This window comes from Meleagris gallopavo, chromosome 1, assembly GCF_905368555.1.
Source record: "Meleagris gallopavo chromosome 1, MGAL_WU_HG_1.1, whole genome shotgun sequence".
Classification (NCBI taxonomy): Eukaryota; Metazoa; Chordata; class Aves; order Galliformes; family Phasianidae; genus Meleagris; species Meleagris gallopavo.
The window spans coordinates 59,676,953-59,694,932 of NC_139404.1; the positions used below are offsets into that span (position 1 = coordinate 59,676,953).

Sequence of the window (17,980 nt, forward strand, 5' to 3'; positions counted from 1 at the left end):
TCCCATCTAGTTCTTGTTTTGTTACAGGATTTCAACACATAGTTGCAGAGATGGACAGATAGGTGCCCATCACTCTTCCTTTGTTTTCCATTTCCATAGTCTCTTCTCATAGTCTGCTACTGGGTGCCTTTGAGAGGAGTGAGCAGTGCCTGTTCCTTCCCCAAAGGGCTGCTCACCTTGCAATCAGGTCTGGGTCACTTTATGAATGATGTCTGGCATTGATGGGGGTTTTTCCTTTATTTTTCTTCTCTTCTTCCCAGATTCATTTATCCTTCGTTTACCCCAATGATTACAGCCGTCTGAGCCATATGGAGAAAGAAAACAAATGCTTCTATCAGGAAAACCCGTATTACTTGGAAAGGTAGGATGCTGCAATTGGAGGTTTATTAGCAGTGAGAATGGGAGGAGACAGTTTTAAGGTTGGAATTAGAGTGGAATTTCATATTCATTTAGTTGGGACTCTCTTTATTTAAAGGTCCCTTAAGTCCTGTAAAACATTAAAGCATTTATAGTTTCTTTCAATAGCCAGTGCTTCCTTTAAGTGAAATTGTGCTTAGGTCTCAAAGGAAAACCGCTGCTACTTTTCTTGCTCTATTAACCAGGAAGCTGGGTCAGAGTATATTTGTTCCAGTACATCAGGGAATGTATTTGCCAGCAAACTTTCCATGCCAGCAGCTGGAGCCTCCTAATGGCTGTCACTGTGGAAGCCAAGCCATACTCACAGACATCTCTGGGGGGGATGAAAAGATGCAGCTCACTTTTACTGGGGTTCTGCTCCAGTGATGGCCCTGCAAGAAAACCACCATGTGCATGCTCCCTGCTTCACAGGGAAACAAGCATCTTGTGTGAGGATTCTGTTCATTTCAGGAGGACTTGTTTGCAGGATAAGGAGAGTTGCTTTTTCTGTGAGATAGCTGATGGTGGCCTCCTTGTGCTCATCTTCCTATTTGAGGGCTGGAAAGACAGACTGTATTGTAGGTTTTGGGGAGATCTACTGGGCTTGGGGCTCATTGTGAAAGATGGAGAAGGTGGCTATTGTGAACTGGCACATGCATCTCAAGTTTTTTGCTTGACAAATAGTTCGTATTATAACAGCATTTGGGAAGTGGGAGTTTATTCTGCTTGTCATCAAGCACATATGGAAGGAAACGATCCAAGGAGGGAAACCCCTCCCAAAGGCTTGAAGCACAAGCATACAATGGGATGACATAACATACAAACCACAGTGGTGGTATGGGAGAAGAGAGAGGGAGATCACTGCAGTTACCTGTCCGAGCCACTTCAGTAGCACAGTGACTTCAGTTTGTAAGTGCTACACTGGATCTGAGCTTTAAGGAGAAGTTTAAGAGAAGTTAAAGGAGCATTTTAGTGTCCTCATGTTGGAATTTCCTCCTGTGCACATGGAGCAGCACTGAAGAAAATGTCTGAGAAACTGGAATGATAATCCAAGAAAGCTGATGTTTTTGACAATAAGATGATTGCCCCAAGATCTGAAAGTGATGATGATAGCTTATAACTTGCTATGAAAGGAGGTATAATCAAAGTAATTGACCATCTCCTCTGTAGCAGTGGCTAGAATTTAGTTGAAGAGGGCAAAATAACTTTGGTCAAGCTGGTGTCCTTCCTTCTGCAGATTTGGGTTCTACAAGTACATAAAAATGGACCGGACAGAGAAGAGCGTGGACTCTGATGAAAAGACTGAGCAACCAGGTAGGACCCCCTAATATCAGATTGGAGGAACCTTTTATCCTCCTGTTGACTTTCCATGGCAAGCAGGTCACAGCCCTTCCCTGCCACAGTGCCGCAACTGGAAGGAAATATTTCCTGCCACATTCACTTTTCTTAAGGACAGTCTGGGAGGCCAAGCAGTGCACTCTAGGAGATAATGTGATGACCAATTTTCAGGCCTGTGACTTAGCTGAGGTGCAATTCCAACAAAAATGTGGGCAGAAGTGTCAGAGCCAGCTGTGCATGGAATGGTAGACTATGCTTGCAGCTGCCCTGCAAGGCTGTGTGCAGATCCATAGCTGAAGGCTTTGCCAGACATCTCCACAGCTAATAGGTGTTGAGTGCCAGGGTTGGGATGGCGCCAGAGGCGTAACTGTGATTATTCCTGCAGGCTTTCAGGAGGGGAACCTGGATGACCTGCAGTATGGGGAGCAGGATGTGGAGAGCACTGTCTCCCCAGTGCACCCCAACATGCGGCGGGCAGAACCAGCAAGTGCTGCTCCCGGCACAGTGATGGGCAGCGATCGTGTCTATGAGGACTATTCCCTCCGGGAGCATCGGCGGCTCCTCTCTGTTGGTGACACAGGGGAGGTGACACAAAGGAGACGGACAAAAAAGTCTGGTGTCAAAACAGCCCTTCTGGCCCCTGCCAACCAAAGCCTCAGTCAAGCTGGCCCAGAGAGAAACCCGGTGACAAAGAGACCTCACTTAAAAGCTGGAGTCAAAGACAACTCCAGAAGCCCTCCGCAGCATGCCAGGGCCGCCCAGGGCAGAGCACCTGCCAAAAAAGAGAACCCTCCTTCTAGGAGCAGGTCTCAAAGGGAGCAGCCTCTCAGCAGCCCCAGGGACTCAAGGGTCAGGAATCCCAAAGGTCTGAGACCTCGAGGAGAGCTCAGCGTCATGGAGGATGGCCTGCAGCCAGCAGGCACTAAGCAAGCTAGGAAAGCAGACCCAGCATCCAGCAAAGCCAGCAGGCACCTCGTGGATTCTGCTGGCCCCAGCAAGGACCCACCACGGCTGGAGCAGTGGCTGAATCAGGTGGAGGCCTACGTGGCTGAGCAGAAGAGGGCCACTGGTGGGGACGCGGGCAAGGGAGAGACAGATGTGGCATCTCTTGCAAAGGGCAAGTCTAGGCTTGAGAAGGTGGCAGCAGAAGAGGAAGAGGAAGAGGTGGATGGGGAGCCAGAGGAGGAGGATGAGGAAGGTTTTGATTATGTACCAGTGTTTGACCAGCTGGTGAACTGGGAGCAGACTTTCAGCGCAAGCAACCTGGATTTCCATGTGCTGCGCACTGACTGGATTGACCTGAAGTGCAACACATCGGGAAACCTGCTGCTGAAAGAGAGGGAAGCCCTGGAAGTCACACGTGTCTTTCTCAAGAAGCTCAACCAAAGGATTAAAGGGTAAGGCAAAGTGTGAAAACCTAGAGCTTGTGTACCTATTGTTTGCAGCTAGAATGAATCAAAGGATAAACTAGATATGGAAAATAAAACTTCAGACAAGGATTCTATTAAAAACCAGAAGATCTCTTTGAGCTGAGAAATGAGAATGTTGGGTACTAGATCATGTCCAGGGGTGACTGTCACCCTCCAACAGCCAGTGGCTGTAAATGGGAGAGACTGGAGGTTTCAGTCCAGCTGGCATCACTGGTGCATGGCTGTTTTCCTCCTTGCACTGTGTAAGCATTGAGAGCACGTAGAAGCATTTTGCCAGCTGTAGATTAAGGAACCTCAGTGATACGAATTAGGACTGGAGCTCCTCATGCTTGTGGTTTAATGCGTATTACCTCTCAGTTTGTGGACCCAGTACCATTTAGGACATAGGATCAGAAGGGACCTGTCAGATATTGTGAATCAGCACCCTGACCTCACAAACAACCAAGTAACCTAAGTTTTATCTGAACATATGCACCTCCATTGCAGAACTAACCATCTTGATTACCTTTCTGGCAAATGAATGTATCTCCTAAGAGCCTATATAGGTCTCCAGCTTTCCTCAACCCTTTTGATGAGTTGGCCTATATTTCCATGATTTTTCTGTATGTCCTTTTCTACGCTGGTTTCAGTTTTGGTTAATTTTCCTAAACAGCATTCTGGGTATTACATAGAATGGTGTTATTACTTCTCAATTCCTGGAAATAGCTCTCATGCTACATCTTTAGATTGTGTTTGTTTTTTTTCAGGGTCACATCAGTCACAGTCACAGTGTAACTGATCAGTATGCTTAGGGTTTTCTCAGCACTTTTAACTGATGAGCATCTGTTTCATATTACATGACAGAACATGACCTGGCATTTCATCCCATTTTGGCTGCTCTGGACCTACAGCTCATCCCAGTCTTTTCTGTATGATCACTCAGTCTTACTCCTTGTTATCATCTGATAAGCTGTCATCAGCCACCTTCACCAACCCAACCATTCTTCCCGTGCCAAGATCTTTGACAGAGGTGTTGAGTACACTCTCTATTACCAGCCCTACAGTCATTCAGACGCATTTGTTGTTTTCAGTGTCACCTTTATTTCATTCCCCTTGCCAAATATTTTCTCTTGGCTGGGATCCCAGATCTAATCCCACATGCTTACAGATTTAGGAAACAGGTGCTAAATCATCCCGTGGGGGACAGCTGGGGGCAAAAAGAGTTGTGCTAGCCCAGGAGGAAGCAGCCGGCAGAGCAAAATGAGCCAAGTAGGGTGAAGGTGGAGAGTGGGCCATGTACAGGGGACGTACCCATCCTGGCTGAATCTCCTGCAGGCGGTTCCAGCTACAGCGTATCGTGAACGTGGAGAAACGCCAGGACCGCATGCGAGGGAGCCGCTACCTGCTGGAGCTGGAGCTGCTGGAGCAGGGAGAACGTCTCGTCCGCTTCTCCGAGTACATCTTTGCGCGTGGCTGGCAGGGTGTGGGTGGCGATGAGCAAGAGGAGAGGAACATGAGGAACCTGGCTTGGGGTCGCCGGCGGCACCTGATGGCTGTGGCAAAAGAGCCAGAGTTGTGCTGGCCCCAGGGCTTTTCCTGGAACCACCGTGCTGTGGTTCACTTTGTGGTGCCAGGTAAGGAGATCTACCCACGTGGGACTTGAAGGGACACCATGGCTGGTTCTTCCCTCAGGGGCAGACTTGTTAAGGTCACTTCCGATTTCTTTTCTCTCCTACCTAATTCTCCGCAGAAATATGACAGGGCCCAAGCCTCCCATGGCTTGTAAGCCCAGAGAAAAACACTGACACATTTTGGGAAAGAACCCACACCCATTTCTGGGCCCTTTGGTCCAAGTTTTCAGCCTGGACCTATTTGTGCATCCGTTCAATGTTGGTAGGGTTTGAGAGGAGGCAAGAAGCCTTGCTTGCTGAAAGCTATGCCATCTTTGAAATCAGTTTTCCTTTGATTCTCTCCCTCTTGCAATACATCCAGTGAAAAACCAGGCACGGTGGGTGCTGCAGTTCATCTCTGACATGGAAGAGCTGTTCCGAGTCACTAAGGATCCCTACTTCAATGTCATCATCACAGACTACAGCAGCGATGACATGAACATAGAGACTGCTCTGAAAAGGTCTAGCTTGCGCAGGTGAGAGTACTGTCTGGTCACAAAATACACAAAAAAGTGTATTCCTGTAAATTCACCACATCTACAAATCTCTTTGCATTGACCTCCCTCAGCTTCTGGCAGCTAGAAACCCAAAGATGATAACCATCTACACCTTGCACGTTTATGTGCACATATTGCTGTTATAATGTGCATGTATATGTGCTGCATAGAATACTGTTATAAAACTGTAAGGCAATACCTATCACAGTCATCTATTCAGATGCATGTCTTTTCTCTTGGCTTTCTTCAAGTTTTCAAGGGAGGACAGAAAGCAAGTGTCAAAGTGATGGGGGAGGGGTTAAGCCAGAGAAGATGAGAAAGCTGTGAGAAATGAGTGTGGAGTCCTCTGGGGACTTCTCTTGCTGCAACAGCTGTCTGGCTTATTGTATTCTGACCTGAAACAGCCTTGATTGGTCCTTTCCAGTGCTAGAGGTTCCAAAAATAGAGCTGGCAGAACTTCTGTTATGAACTATCCTTGTTGCATATGTGGCAGGACCATCAGGACACACTGGCACTGAGGGTAGTGCTGAGCTCGCCTGCTCACACAGTGGCTTTTTTCCTCCTCTCAAGGGGCAAGAGGTGGCTCCTCAACATGGTACCCATGGTGTATCATTGCTAGCAGTGTTTTCTGTCTCATCGACATGCATGCACCAAACTTCTCTTTCTTGTTTGGCCCGCAGCTATCGGTACTTGAAGCTGATGGGGAATTTTGAGCGTTCTGCTGGCCTGCAGGCAGGAATAGACCTCGTGACGGTAAGTCTGGGGGATGTAGAGTGGATAGGAAGGTGTCTGTATATGTCCAGCACTGCTTCTTGCCTGTCATACTGGACATGCTGGCTTTTAAGAAAGGGAATAGCCCAACAGAACAGATAAAATGTGGATGTGTTTCTTTCCCTCTGGAGTAAGGATCTTGTCCCATTCTCCAAGGAGACCAGTCCCTGTGATCCATGCCATTCTTGCCCTATCTACTTGAACTATGAGACAGGAAGGAGTAGCAGCTTTATGATGCTGGCTCATTCGGATTGCAGTCATAACATATCTATCATTGAAAAGGCAGCCAATGGCAGTTTTGCCATTCCCTAAGACTTTAGTTTCCAATCTAGCAATGTATGGCTCTCTAATTCACTCCCATCTCTCTGTCATCCTGTCCTTCAAAAAAGACTTACTTAAAGTCACCCTATTTTTTTCCCAACTGGTGTGGTCGGCTCCAGGATCCACACAGCATAATTTTCCTTTGCGACCTCCACATCCACTTCCCAGCTGGAATCATTGACTCAATCCGGAAGCACTGCGTGGAAGGCAAGATGGCCTTCGCTCCCATGGTCATGAGGCTGCACTGCGGCATGTCCCCACAGTCACCCGATGGTAAGAGGGAGTGGAGCTTCTTGGGCTTAGACCTTGGGGAATGGGGAAAGAAGGAACATGTCTGCAGCCCCTAGATTTGGTGCTCAGTTGCTATCAAGGTCTGGTGCTTCACGTACTGCCAGAGCCAACAGGTGGGAGAGCACTAGGCATAGAACTGTGGTAGGTAGTTGACATTTGAGATCAAAGAGAATATGATATTTCTTCTGGTCACTGCTTTGAACTCCCAGTGGATCTAACTGTCTAAGGAATCCCCCCTTTTAGTCATTCCTGTCCATCTCTCTCTTTGTTTAGAGGGCACAGTCTGGCCTCTTGAGGATGGCTGGTAGCCCAGGAGTGAGAGAAGGCAACTCAAGTCAGGGGGAAAAAAGTGACAGAGAGCATAGGATTTCCGTTAGACAAAGGTGGTCATCCTGAGGCGCCACAGAAGCAAATTACTGTTGAGTGGGTATTTTTTCATCCTGGCACAGGGACAACCATCTGAACCTGAGAAGGTCCATTTACATTAAGTATCATGCTGCCAGACAGGAGATGTGAGAGGCTTTGCTAGGACAACCCAAGCTGCCTGTAAGCCTTTCTGACTTCCTGAAGCTTTAAAATAGTTGGTTCTGCCTTGGTGATTTGGGTCTCTGGTATTAACACTGTTTCAGCACTGACATGCTTGTGCCTCTTTCGTGCTGTCCTCAGGCTACTGGGAGGTGAATGGGTTTGGTCTCCTTGGCATATACAAGTCTGATCTGGACAAAATCGGAGGGATGAATACAAAAGAGTTTCGGGACCGCTGGGGAGGAGAAGACTGGGAACTTCTGGACAGGTAAGTATTCATTGTCATCATTCATGTGGTTAGAAAGGAGACCCATTAGGTTCTGAAGGAACAGTGGTTGGAAAGCATGGATCTAAGGAGATGAAGGTGGTGAAGACCACCATAAGCTTGGTTAGTGAGAGAGAGTCTTTGGGGATGTCCAGAGCTCAAGACCAGAACATGAGTGTAGGCAAAATATACCACTACAGCCACTGATAAAGGAAAAGAGGAAGTGTTCCTGGTGTTTTCCAGCCACGCTGTTGGTTAGCCATGGACAGATTAAGTGCTGATGATCCTGCAGACTTCATTTTCTTGAATCAGTGAATGGTAATCCAGTTTTAGCCCCCCCAAACTTTCCATACAACATACAGCAGTCACTCAAAAGAGCATTTGCCAGTGACATTTCAGGATCATGAGGTTGGGTTACAGTTTCTGAGAAGTATATGATGCCCTGCTGTACAAATTATAGTCTTCTGTGTTTGCAGGCCTGTTGTTTTGGGTCCTTTCTTTTCAGTCAGATCATTGAGGAAAAGACTGGCATCCTGCATAATCCCATCTTGCAAGCTGTCTTTCCTCCAAGCCTGCCACATGCAGCATGCCTGTACCTGTTCCCAACAAATCCTGCTCTCAAGGGCCTATGAACACTCAGAAAAGTATCATCAGATGCCTACTTATGGATAGGAGATACCCTGAGCTGTCTTGGACTCTTGAGCTGGGTTGTGGTCTGTTGACAATAGGGCTGCTTAAACCCCCATAGCCAAGCTCCCTGGTATTGCTGTCATCAAGATTTTCCTAATTTACCCTTCTCCTTTCTGCTAGGATCTTACAGGCTGGGCTGGAAGTGGAACGTCTATCCCTGAGAAACTTTTTTCACTGGTTTCATTCAAAGCGGGGAATGTGGAACCGGCGCCAGCTGAAAACATTGTAGCCTTCACCTCCAGAGATGCTCGGCAGCACCATCCACCATCTTGCCTTGATGTGCACTTTATCACGGCACACAGCCAAGTGCATAAACTCTGCCTCCACTGAGACAGAAGAAGGAACTGTCGGGCTAGAAGAGTGGGAGCTTCTCTTGTGAATCATTGCATCCAGCATGGGATCCGTGTCCTTCTGGGAAGTTGTATGAGGGAGCTGTCGCACAGTGAAGGATTTGTATTTCCTGCCATGCAGTCTGGTGGATGGTACAGTGGGAGAGGTGCCATATTTCCTGTTGAGTCTTGTGTGATGCAAATCAAACAAAAATCCCAGCTAAGCCTAGAATGTTTTACAGGAATGCACCTTCTCTTTCAATACTTGAAGAAAAAGAGGAAAAACAAACAAACAAAAACCTCTCCTTCCCTCCCAACCCCTTCCCCATCTCTCTGGTATCAATGCTTTCGAACAGGGGACCAAAATATTTTCTCTGAACTGTGTTGCGTCCGTATGCCCGTGTGCTGACCCCAGAACATTCTGGATGAGGAGGTGCTGATAGGCACTTCACCCTGCTGATGCTTAGGTGTTTCTCTGTGCTTTGCACTTCAGTTATTATGAAAAAACATGCTCACTGAGTGTGGATGGAGACTGAAGTGCACTTCCCAAATGAGCGCCACATTTGCCTGCAGTGGAGCAAGGTGACAGGGGGTGATGTTTCAGCTCTACCTGAATTATTGATTCACTGCCTGAGGATAGTGGAGGGGTTATACAGAGACACTTGGAGGGCATCTCAGGAGGAATTTTGCAGCCTTATCTGACAGACATTCATGTTTGTCCTAAAAATATCAGGGAAACCCTCACAGGGAAGAAGTGGCAATATTTTATTAGTTGATATATTGAGATTTTGTCAGAAAGAGAAGAGACAGATTTTTCTGCTCTCTAAATCCTGTACATTTATGCAGTATCTAAAAGCTAATTTAATAAATTAAGACCTTACAATTAGGTCCTGTTACATTTTGACTTTCATGTAAAGAGCAGACTTGTTTGTGTTGTCTGAGGAACTGGCAGAACTGTTGGTGCTTCACTTTTGGAGCCGCCCTGGGAGCCCATATGAAGAAGATGGCTTCAGGCCTTGGCATTTGCATTGGTTGTAAGGAACAGTGAGGGCAGAAGAGGTCCAGGTGAATAAAATGATGGTCAGACCCATGCCAGCTGTGGGAAGAGCTTGTGTCCACAGCCAGCCTGATGCCAGAGCAAATTCTCAGCCCCTGAAACTACCGTAAATTCAAGGCAAGATTTTTACTTCTAAAACCATTTTACAGGACTGCACTCTGCACTGGAGCTTCAGGGTCCCCATGCAAAGCTGAAAAGGCTGCTGCTGGTCTCATGCTTCTGTGGGGAGTGTGACACTGAATGCTGCACACGACTCTCAGCAATGAAGGGAGTTGTTGAGTAGTGAGCAATGGAGGTGTGCAGCACACAAGCAATGGCTGACGTGGTACTAGAGCTGCTTGCTTTTAGGTTGATGGAGCAGATGCTAATTCAGAATAGATATTTGTTATTAATTCCATGGTGCTTCACAAGCCCATCAGGCTCCATTGTTGTGGTAGAAAATGGAACAAGTGAGTTCTGGCACGCGAAATAAATCTTGTCAAATCATCTGGCTGCCTTAGTCTGGGTTTTGTCTCTGATAAAGTTAGCTGTATTTAAGGAAGTTTCAATAGCTGCAGTGCGCAGCTATGGTGAGAAGTATGTGAGAGTGCTATGTCCATCGCTCCATGCAGCCTTTGCTTGAATGCAGTTACTGAGTAGCTAAGAAGAAACAGCCTCAGCCTTCTGCCCAAGCCAGAGCAGTCTTTTTAATGAGGGAAAGTATTTTTTCCCATGTAGACAATAAGAATGAAATGCAGAGAATGGCATTATGGCCACTTTGCTGAGGGAGAGCTGGCAGATCTTTTGGTGACCCTAATATCAGACAGAGGGAAGATGGGTGATTTCTCCTCTGTGCTTTCACATGTGGCTTAGGTGTAATCTGTAGCACCTAAAGGGAACAGCTTGTGTTCTCCTGTAGACAGTGGTGAGAATGATGTGCATCCAGGAGGTAATCCACTGTCCTTGGCTTCTGTGATAGGAGTAACTCCTCTTCTTCACCAGAGATGATAACCATCAAAGACTGGAGTAGAAAGTAGGGTACAATCCTGGCTCCAGCACTGCTGGCAGGTTTTGAGGATTTTGTACCTGTGCTTTACTGGCTGGGTGACTGCTCCTTCTGTCACACCTTTAGCCCAGAGCTGCCTACCTCATGGGAACTCCTATGCATGTAGGGAGTTACTGTGGCTCAGTCTAGTTTCCTAAAGGCCAGTGTCCCCACTGTAAAAGTTGCCATCACAACTGTTCTTCTGTTCTTAGCACAATGAGGACTCTGAGCTGGTGTTTAAGCATTGTGGTGGTAAACATGATTAACACTAATTGGCACTAGTTGGCAGCCTTTGTGAAGGAGCTTGGAGAGAGCTCATGGGGACAGAGGCTATTGTGTAGTCCGCAAGCTCAGAGACTGCTGTTGGTTGTCTGAAGAAGATGGGCTGTGTGCTTGATGGTTTGATAGCCAGCAGGAAATCTTGTGGGAGCAGAGCCAGGTTTCACCCTTAGGCTGCTGCCCCTCTTCCGAAACAACCTGAAGCTCTTTCCTCCCCCTCAAATGGAGGTATGACAAGCAGCAGGAGTGGGTGGTCCCACAGCTATACTGTGAGAGGACATGGCTATCCAGGGCAGTGGCCAGGCCACCACGATACCCAGCTAACTGTCCCCAGGTAGTCCAGCAGTGTCACATACCTCAGCACAGAGGGCTCATCCCGGCCATCAGCAGATCCCAAAGCACAAGAGCAGGGAACCTGGTGTCACCAGAGCAGGGAAGCTGACTCCTGATTCTCATTTCTGTCACAGGGGAGTTTTAAGAAGTTTTGCCTGAGTATGTGGTGAGTTTTGCCTCACATTCCTGGCTTTCGTGTACATCCTGGCCATGTCTTATCTCTGAGGCAGAAGGGAATGAGTTGCTTGTCATTTCCTGCGTATCAACCACATGGGCTCTGGTGGGTCCCTGGCTGGAGGTGGAAGGAAAACCATGGGCCACTGTGCAGAACAGAGCTTCCCTGCAGCAGGATGCGGCCAGGCTGGGGGCCCTGATCCCCTATGTGCAGGCTGCACTGCAGGGTGCTGGCTCCATTGGCAGGACTTGTTCATTGCCAGTGAACTGTGGGCCTGGGGGGTTGTTTTATGGCTCAGTAAAGTGAACAGTGAGGGGCCAGCTTTTATTCTGAGAAATGCCTTGTGTTAAAACAATAACATGACTTGTTTTGTCATAATTTTTAATATTTGCCTGGTATGAACTTCTCTGCCTATGACTGTCTGAAGTTGTTCATTTTTTTATGTACCAATGCTTTGTGTTATAAATCTGGATTGTACCTTTGACTTATCTGCCTTAAAGTGGGTCTGTGCCTTCTAGACAACCTCTGGGCCACCTCTCTGTACGATCTGGGGGATATACTGGTTTTCCCACACATTTTATAAATATATGGTCTTCCTACAAGTGCTTCACTCTGTCTCCGTGTTACTCGCATCACCACACAGCAGGGGTTAGATACCCAATGTTGCTCCCTGCTCTCATGTAGCTGAGCATGTAGGCAGTACTGCAAAGCCAGGTCCCTCTGCCCAACAAGCAGGCAGGAGACTTGCCAGGAACAAGGGCTGGCAATGAAACAGACTTTCATCCATTTTACCAAGACTTATCTTGTGGAACAGAGCAGAAATACTGGATAAATACACGTTCCAGAAAAGCAAAATATATGAGAACCGTTAGGTCACAGCATGTACCAGTGACTGAACACATGGTGAAGGGGCATAACCAGCCCTTGGAGCACAGGTGGAAGCAATTCACCTATGCGACCAGGAGGAATGGAACCAATCTCCATCCTCCCTAACTTCATTTAAGGGCTAGCTGGCACGAGGGAAGGGTATCTCCTTGGTGACTGCTTTTCTTGAGTCTTTCGGTGAGCCCTCTTTGTTGGAAAGGGGAAAGTAATTCCTTCTTAATTACTGGATTGTGACCTCCATCTTTTGTGGCTGATGCTAAACAGGATTAAAGCAGCTATATTTACTATTGCCTTTCTCTACACTGGAGTACTGTAAAGCAGTAATGCAGAGAGCTGTCTGTCTTGCAAAGGGGCAGTTCTTGCAGAAGGCTGTAGTTAAGGGCTTAGACCTGAGCTGGGTCTTTAGCACTGCTTAGACCATTGGGAATTCTTTCATGGCAACTGCTTACCTCTGTTAGGACTTAGCTCCTCTTTTCCTCAGTGATGCTGTAGTTAAGGTCTGGTAATGAATTTCCTCTTGTAGCTTCTTTCCCAGCCAAACCTTTATTTTTGTTACATTTGCTCATCAATATTCCTTGCTTTGCCTCCACGAAGCAGTGAGTCACAGGATTTGAGGTTGTATATTTTTTTTACCTTTGTGTAAACCCAGCTGGCCAGTAGTGGCCACAAGCCCCTGGCCCTTAGATAGTTTTCTAGTAGCTGAAACCAGTTTTGCTGCCTCTTCTTGGAGGAGAGCAGGGTAACAGAGGTTTCTTGAGTATGTTCACCTCCATATGCTGTTGCTGTCAGCAGAGACTGAGGACTGAGATGGGCAACAAGCTCACTATCACTCTAAACCTGTTATTGCATGTTTGGCACTGGCGAGGCTGCACCTTCAATACTGTGTTCAGTTCTGGGCCTTTTGCTGCCAGAAGGACATTGAGGCCCTGGTGTGTGCCTGGAGAAGGGCAATAAAGCTGTGAGGGGTCTGGAGCAGAGGTCTTATGGTGATTGACTGAGAGAACTGGGATTGTTGGCTCCAGAGGAGGTTCAGGAGAGACCTTATAACTCTCTACAGCTACCTTAAAGGAGGTTGTGGTGAGGTGGAGATCAGCTGCTTCTCACAAGTAACAGTGATAGGATGAGGGGGAATGGCCACAAGTTGCCCCAGATTGTTTCGAGTAGGTTATTAAGGGATGTTGTGATGCATTGGAACAGGCTGCCCAGGGAGGTGGTGGAGTCACTGTCCCTGGATGTGTCTGAGAAATGTTTGGATGTGGCTCTGGAGGATGTGGTTAGTGGACATCCTGGTGTTGGGCTGTGGTTGGAGACTTGAAGATCTCAGTGCTCTTTTCCAACCTTTATGGCTCTATGATCTCTACGACAAAGTGGAAGAAGAGTGCCGTACCTGATATACAAAACAAATCCAAACTCTACTGAACTTTGTATTGATTAGAATTTAAATTGGCATACTTGCATTCCACTCTACATTTTCTATGCAACTGTCTTTCAGCTGCAAAAAGAGCCACGGTGACTGGCAGGTACAACCTGATGTGGGCCTGGAGTCTCACCCACGTGCTGTTGTTAGCAAGGTTGTCTGTTTCCAGAAAAAATCACCACCTCTTAAAGAGAAATTTAGTTCTTTGAAGACAGATATGGAATGTAAAAGAAATCTATTTAAATCTGTTTTTCAAAGTGTCAGTCACTCTGAGTTGCTCCTGAACACTGATGTCATGAGAAAGTCCACACATTTCTTTCTCAGTTTTGGTAAGAATCTGCAAAATGAAATAGTCAGACTCATTCTGCTATAGAATGGAGGAAAAAAAAAGGAAAAAAAAAAAAAGAAAAAAAAAAAAAGACAAACACTTAATAATCAGAAAAGCATTTTGTTATTTAAGTAGGCTTATACCAGACTGTTAAAATCTCAATTACTGTGACTGCAGACTTATAAAATCTAGGATTCAAAGTGTTTACTACTTAAAGAAAATCTGAAAAATCTTCAATTCAAAGACTTGTACTGGAAAGATCTTTCTTTAAAAAGAGTTCCTAGCATTGTCAATGTGGAGATTACATATTTACAACATTGATGTTAGTGATAACACCTTAAATCAAAATGGTAACTTATAAATAAAGCAATACCCTACACATTTGTCATATATTATCATGGCAATTAGCCCAGAGTGTCTCATGTGTAATGTTTCTCTCCTACCTTTTGTTAGGATGCTCAGGCAGCACTCCTTATACACCCCTGTTGATGACATCAGAATATAATATCTATTTTCTGTCACTGTTAACTTCCTAATACTGGAAATATCTGATTGTTTTCATAACTGTTTCTCATTTCATTTTATTTTTAAATAATTAGGAAAATATTTTATCTCTCTTTAGCTATGTTGACATGCATACTTTCCTATTGTTCCAGGATAACTTTTTCGGTTTGAGAGAGCCATTCCTCCATTTGAAAGGTAAACTACTAATCAGCATTGCTATCTATATATAGATATAGCAAATCATGCTTAAGACCAAAGAAGCTGGATATCTTATATTTGTTAATTTGTTTGTCCTATCAAGTACACTGTTCATTCTTCTCTACAAAATGAGCCAATATTAACTATGTGAGGCAAGCAGCTGCAGTAAGAGATGAGGTTTAGAGAACTGTGCTTTGAAATTATGTACCTGCTGCTGTTTCTGCAGCTTTCTCTAGAGACTGCTGCAAAATTTGCTCTAGCTTTGAAAAGCAATGGAATTCTTCACCTCTGCAGAACTGCGTAAGCCTTATAGTTAAGGGGCAGGTATGCCACAAAACAAGTACAATTTTGAAAGCTTAACTCTGTTCACTGGATTCTTTGCTGGGATCCCGCTGAGATCATTCAAAACATTAAGGAGAGCTTTCCCCACTGGTTGTGCTGTTCAGATCCTGCAGGAAAGACAAGGAATGATGGTAAGGTTGTGGCAAGCTTCTGCATGTTGCACAGGCAGAGAGAGGCACTGGGAGCATAGTGGGTCACTTGGCACCATGGCACCGCCATAAGTGCGGGCTGCCAGCCTCAGCATTCCCACTCTTTTAGATCCCAGTGTTTTATGGAGGCTTTTGGCCTTCACACTGAGTATCATGGGTCTATCAAGCTTTTTTTTTGTTTGCTGTTGCCCTATTATATTCCTCTTAAGCTGTGTTTACACACTGCAGGATAAGTAAGGAAGCAGGAATTTTGCTTCTTGACCTAAAGCACCTTGACCTCATCTGACCTGATGTCTGAACCCAAGCATTTGGTTGGATCTCAGTAACAAGACACTCTCGAGTTGGCTTCTTAAAATGACTTCTGCCAACTGCACTGACCATTGTTAAGATCCCTTTTCCCCCACTGCCCCCCAGGCACCTTCCCTTTCTCAGATAGTGCTGCCATCTTCAGGTATCTCCCACTGTATCTCATTTTATTTCCCAAATGTAACTCCCAGTCACAACTGCTGTTGCCCCTGTCTCAGATCTGCAGTCTTCTGAGAACAGAACTGCTTGCTGGTGATGAATACCAGCAGCTGGAATGTTTGGTGATTGTTCTTTATAGACTTAGAAAATGAATCTTCCTTCTCTAAATTTGTTCAGTGACTTCACATGCCCACAAGATATCAACATGGCTCTGGAGAGCCTTTGTGAATTCACGCAGCATTGCCTTCTGCTTCTCCTCCTTGCAATGATGCTTTCAAAGGCTTAGAGCTCCTGCAAGGACTGGCAGTGATGGGGATCACCCTTTTCTTACCTGACTCCACTTCCCCTTGACTTAATAAGGTCGAAAATTCTTGGTAGGGTAGAGGCCAGTCTTCTGCACCCCAAAGGCCGTGATGAAGATATTGATGATGACTGTGATGAAGATGAGAGCTGTTGCGGCATTGTTGAGTATATTTAAGCGGGGTTGTTTTGCCACATCATTCAGGTTCAAACGAGCTGTGTGATTCAGTGCAAAAAAACAAAAGGTCACTTGTGTCTTGACTCCAAGTCCATAAACCCCTGCAAGCCCTCCCTTCCTGGTGAAATTCCATGGTACCCCTGGAAAGGCGCATGGAACGTAGGGAAGAACATACCTCAGGATTTCCTGTTGCCTCAGATCTCATGCCCCTGATAAAGAAAACAGCTACAGGAAAAGGTAGTACTCTGCTCACTTTAATACTGGGCATATGTCTGAGGCTGAGATGTAGGAACTCCTACTTCAGATAAAACACTGGGCAAGCCTTTCTGAAACACTGTTAACGTACTGTCTATGTGGCACCAGGAGAACTGTGGGATTGGTTAAATGTCAGTGTAATATAGGGAATATCTCTGCCTACATTTTTCTGTCAGGCCTCAGCTTGGGTGAGGTGAAAGCTGAAGCTGAAATGTGTTATTTGCAGGAGCTATGTGAAGGGGCATGCCTTGTGATGCTAAAAGGCGTGGATTAGTGATGGGATTCAGTAGGTCAGGTTGACAGTTGGACTTGATGATCTGGAAAGTTCTTCTCAACCTAGGTGATTTGATGATGCGGTAGTGCAGAGCTGCATCACCAGTGTTGAGCTGCTTCCAACCTTCCCAGAGCCCTGACTGTGGACAGGAGAATGTTTTGGGGCAAGGGGCTTCTCCCTTCCATCCCCATACCAGCAGTACTCTGTAGTGATGTGCACATCTCAGTGGCTACCTTACCAGTGATGATGAGAAGGATCCCAATCACCACCTGGAAGAAGAGGGAGATGCTGATGAGCACGATGAGGGTGGTGTAGTACTGGAAGGAAGTCCCCTGCTCCAGCACGGCTTTGAGCTGTGTGACATTTGCCATGAACAGTGCCACATCCAGCATACTCTCTGCCACGCTCTTCTTTGTTGCATAATGGTTGATGTTCATTGGCCCATTAGTCCGCAGATGAGGATTCATGCCCTGGGGAGATAAGAGAAACTGCAAGACCTGATACAACCACTAAGCTGATGGGCCTGTCCATATCAGGCAAGCTGCTGCATTCCTATGAGGACTATCCAGGAAGCTGGGAAAGAGTTAAAGCTTGGTGTTTTAAAACATTCCAAGAGCACCCAGTTTTCCCTTACAGTCATCTTGTGGTGTTAATAGGCACAAAACACTTATGGTGATCAAGAACTCAGCAAGGTTAGGAAAATAGTGTTTTTGTGGGAAACAAGTTTGTCCAGAGCTATGTTAGTGTAGATTACCCAGAGCAAGGGATTTTATAAGCATTATTAAATTCTCTTCCTTCAGGGTACAGACAAGCCCCAGACTTCAGGGGGATTAGAGAGAAAACTTCTTTCTGGGTTTGGTGCTCAAAGGACTGTCAGTGGCTGGGCTTTGTATTACAGAATCATGTCGGCAGGGGTTGGAAGGGACCTCAAGAAATAGAGACTCAACCCCCCTGCCAGTGCAGGTTCCTTATAATAGGTCACACAGGTAGGCATTCAGGCAAGTCTTTAATATCTCCATAGGAGACTCTACAACCTCTCTGGGCAACTTGCTCCAGTGCTCTGTTATCCATACCTTAAAGAAGTTCTTTCACATGTTTGTGTGGAACTTCCTACGTTCAAGTTTTAGGCCATCATTCCTTGTCCTGTCTCTGCACACCACTGAGAAGAGCTGTCTCTGAACACTTTCTGCTGGTTGCTGTCTTAGTCAGTGTACCAGACAGATGTGACAATCCATGTTTTTTCTTGAAACCATTACTATTCAAAACATCAGTTACCAAGATGGAGACATGGGGTGGGATTCATCACACCTAATTT

The 17,980-nt window shown here is 46.1% G+C and overlaps 2 protein-coding genes across 3 annotated transcripts in view; one reads left to right on the top strand and one right to left on the bottom strand.

Moving 5' to 3' along the window:
• The window catches only part of B4GALNT3 (beta-1,4-N-acetyl-galactosaminyltransferase 3), a 66,765-nt gene extending 54,793 nt beyond the window's left edge, over positions 1-11,972 (top strand). For both annotated transcript variants that reach the window (XM_085229784.1, XM_085229781.1), the window contains exons 12-20: positions 261-361; positions 1,634-1,710; positions 2,120-3,131; positions 4,479-4,777; positions 5,136-5,289; positions 5,991-6,063; positions 6,522-6,675; positions 7,360-7,486; positions 8,294-11,972. In XM_085229784.1, coding sequence (XP_085085910.1) covers positions 261-361; positions 1,634-1,710; positions 2,120-3,131; positions 4,479-4,777; positions 5,136-5,289; positions 5,991-6,063; positions 6,522-6,675; positions 7,360-7,486; positions 8,294-8,402 — 2,106 coding nt within the window. In that variant the 3' untranslated portion in view covers positions 8,403-11,972. The remainder of the gene's footprint in view (positions 1-260; positions 362-1,633; positions 1,711-2,119; positions 3,132-4,478; positions 4,778-5,135; positions 5,290-5,990; positions 6,064-6,521; positions 6,676-7,359; positions 7,487-8,293) is intronic.
• Positions 11,973-14,053: 2,081 nt separating this feature from the next.
• The window catches only part of NINJ2 (ninjurin 2), a 44,448-nt gene continuing 40,521 nt past the window's right edge, over positions 14,054-17,980 (bottom strand). Inside the window, exons 2-4 of the mRNA XM_003202437.5 lie at positions 16,904-17,135; positions 15,990-16,174; positions 14,054-15,151 (exon numbers count right to left, since the gene is read on the bottom strand). Coding sequence (XP_003202485.3) covers positions 16,011-16,174; positions 16,904-17,135 — 396 coding nt within the window. The 3' untranslated portion in view covers positions 14,054-15,151; positions 15,990-16,010. The remainder of the gene's footprint in view (positions 15,152-15,989; positions 16,175-16,903; positions 17,136-17,980) is intronic.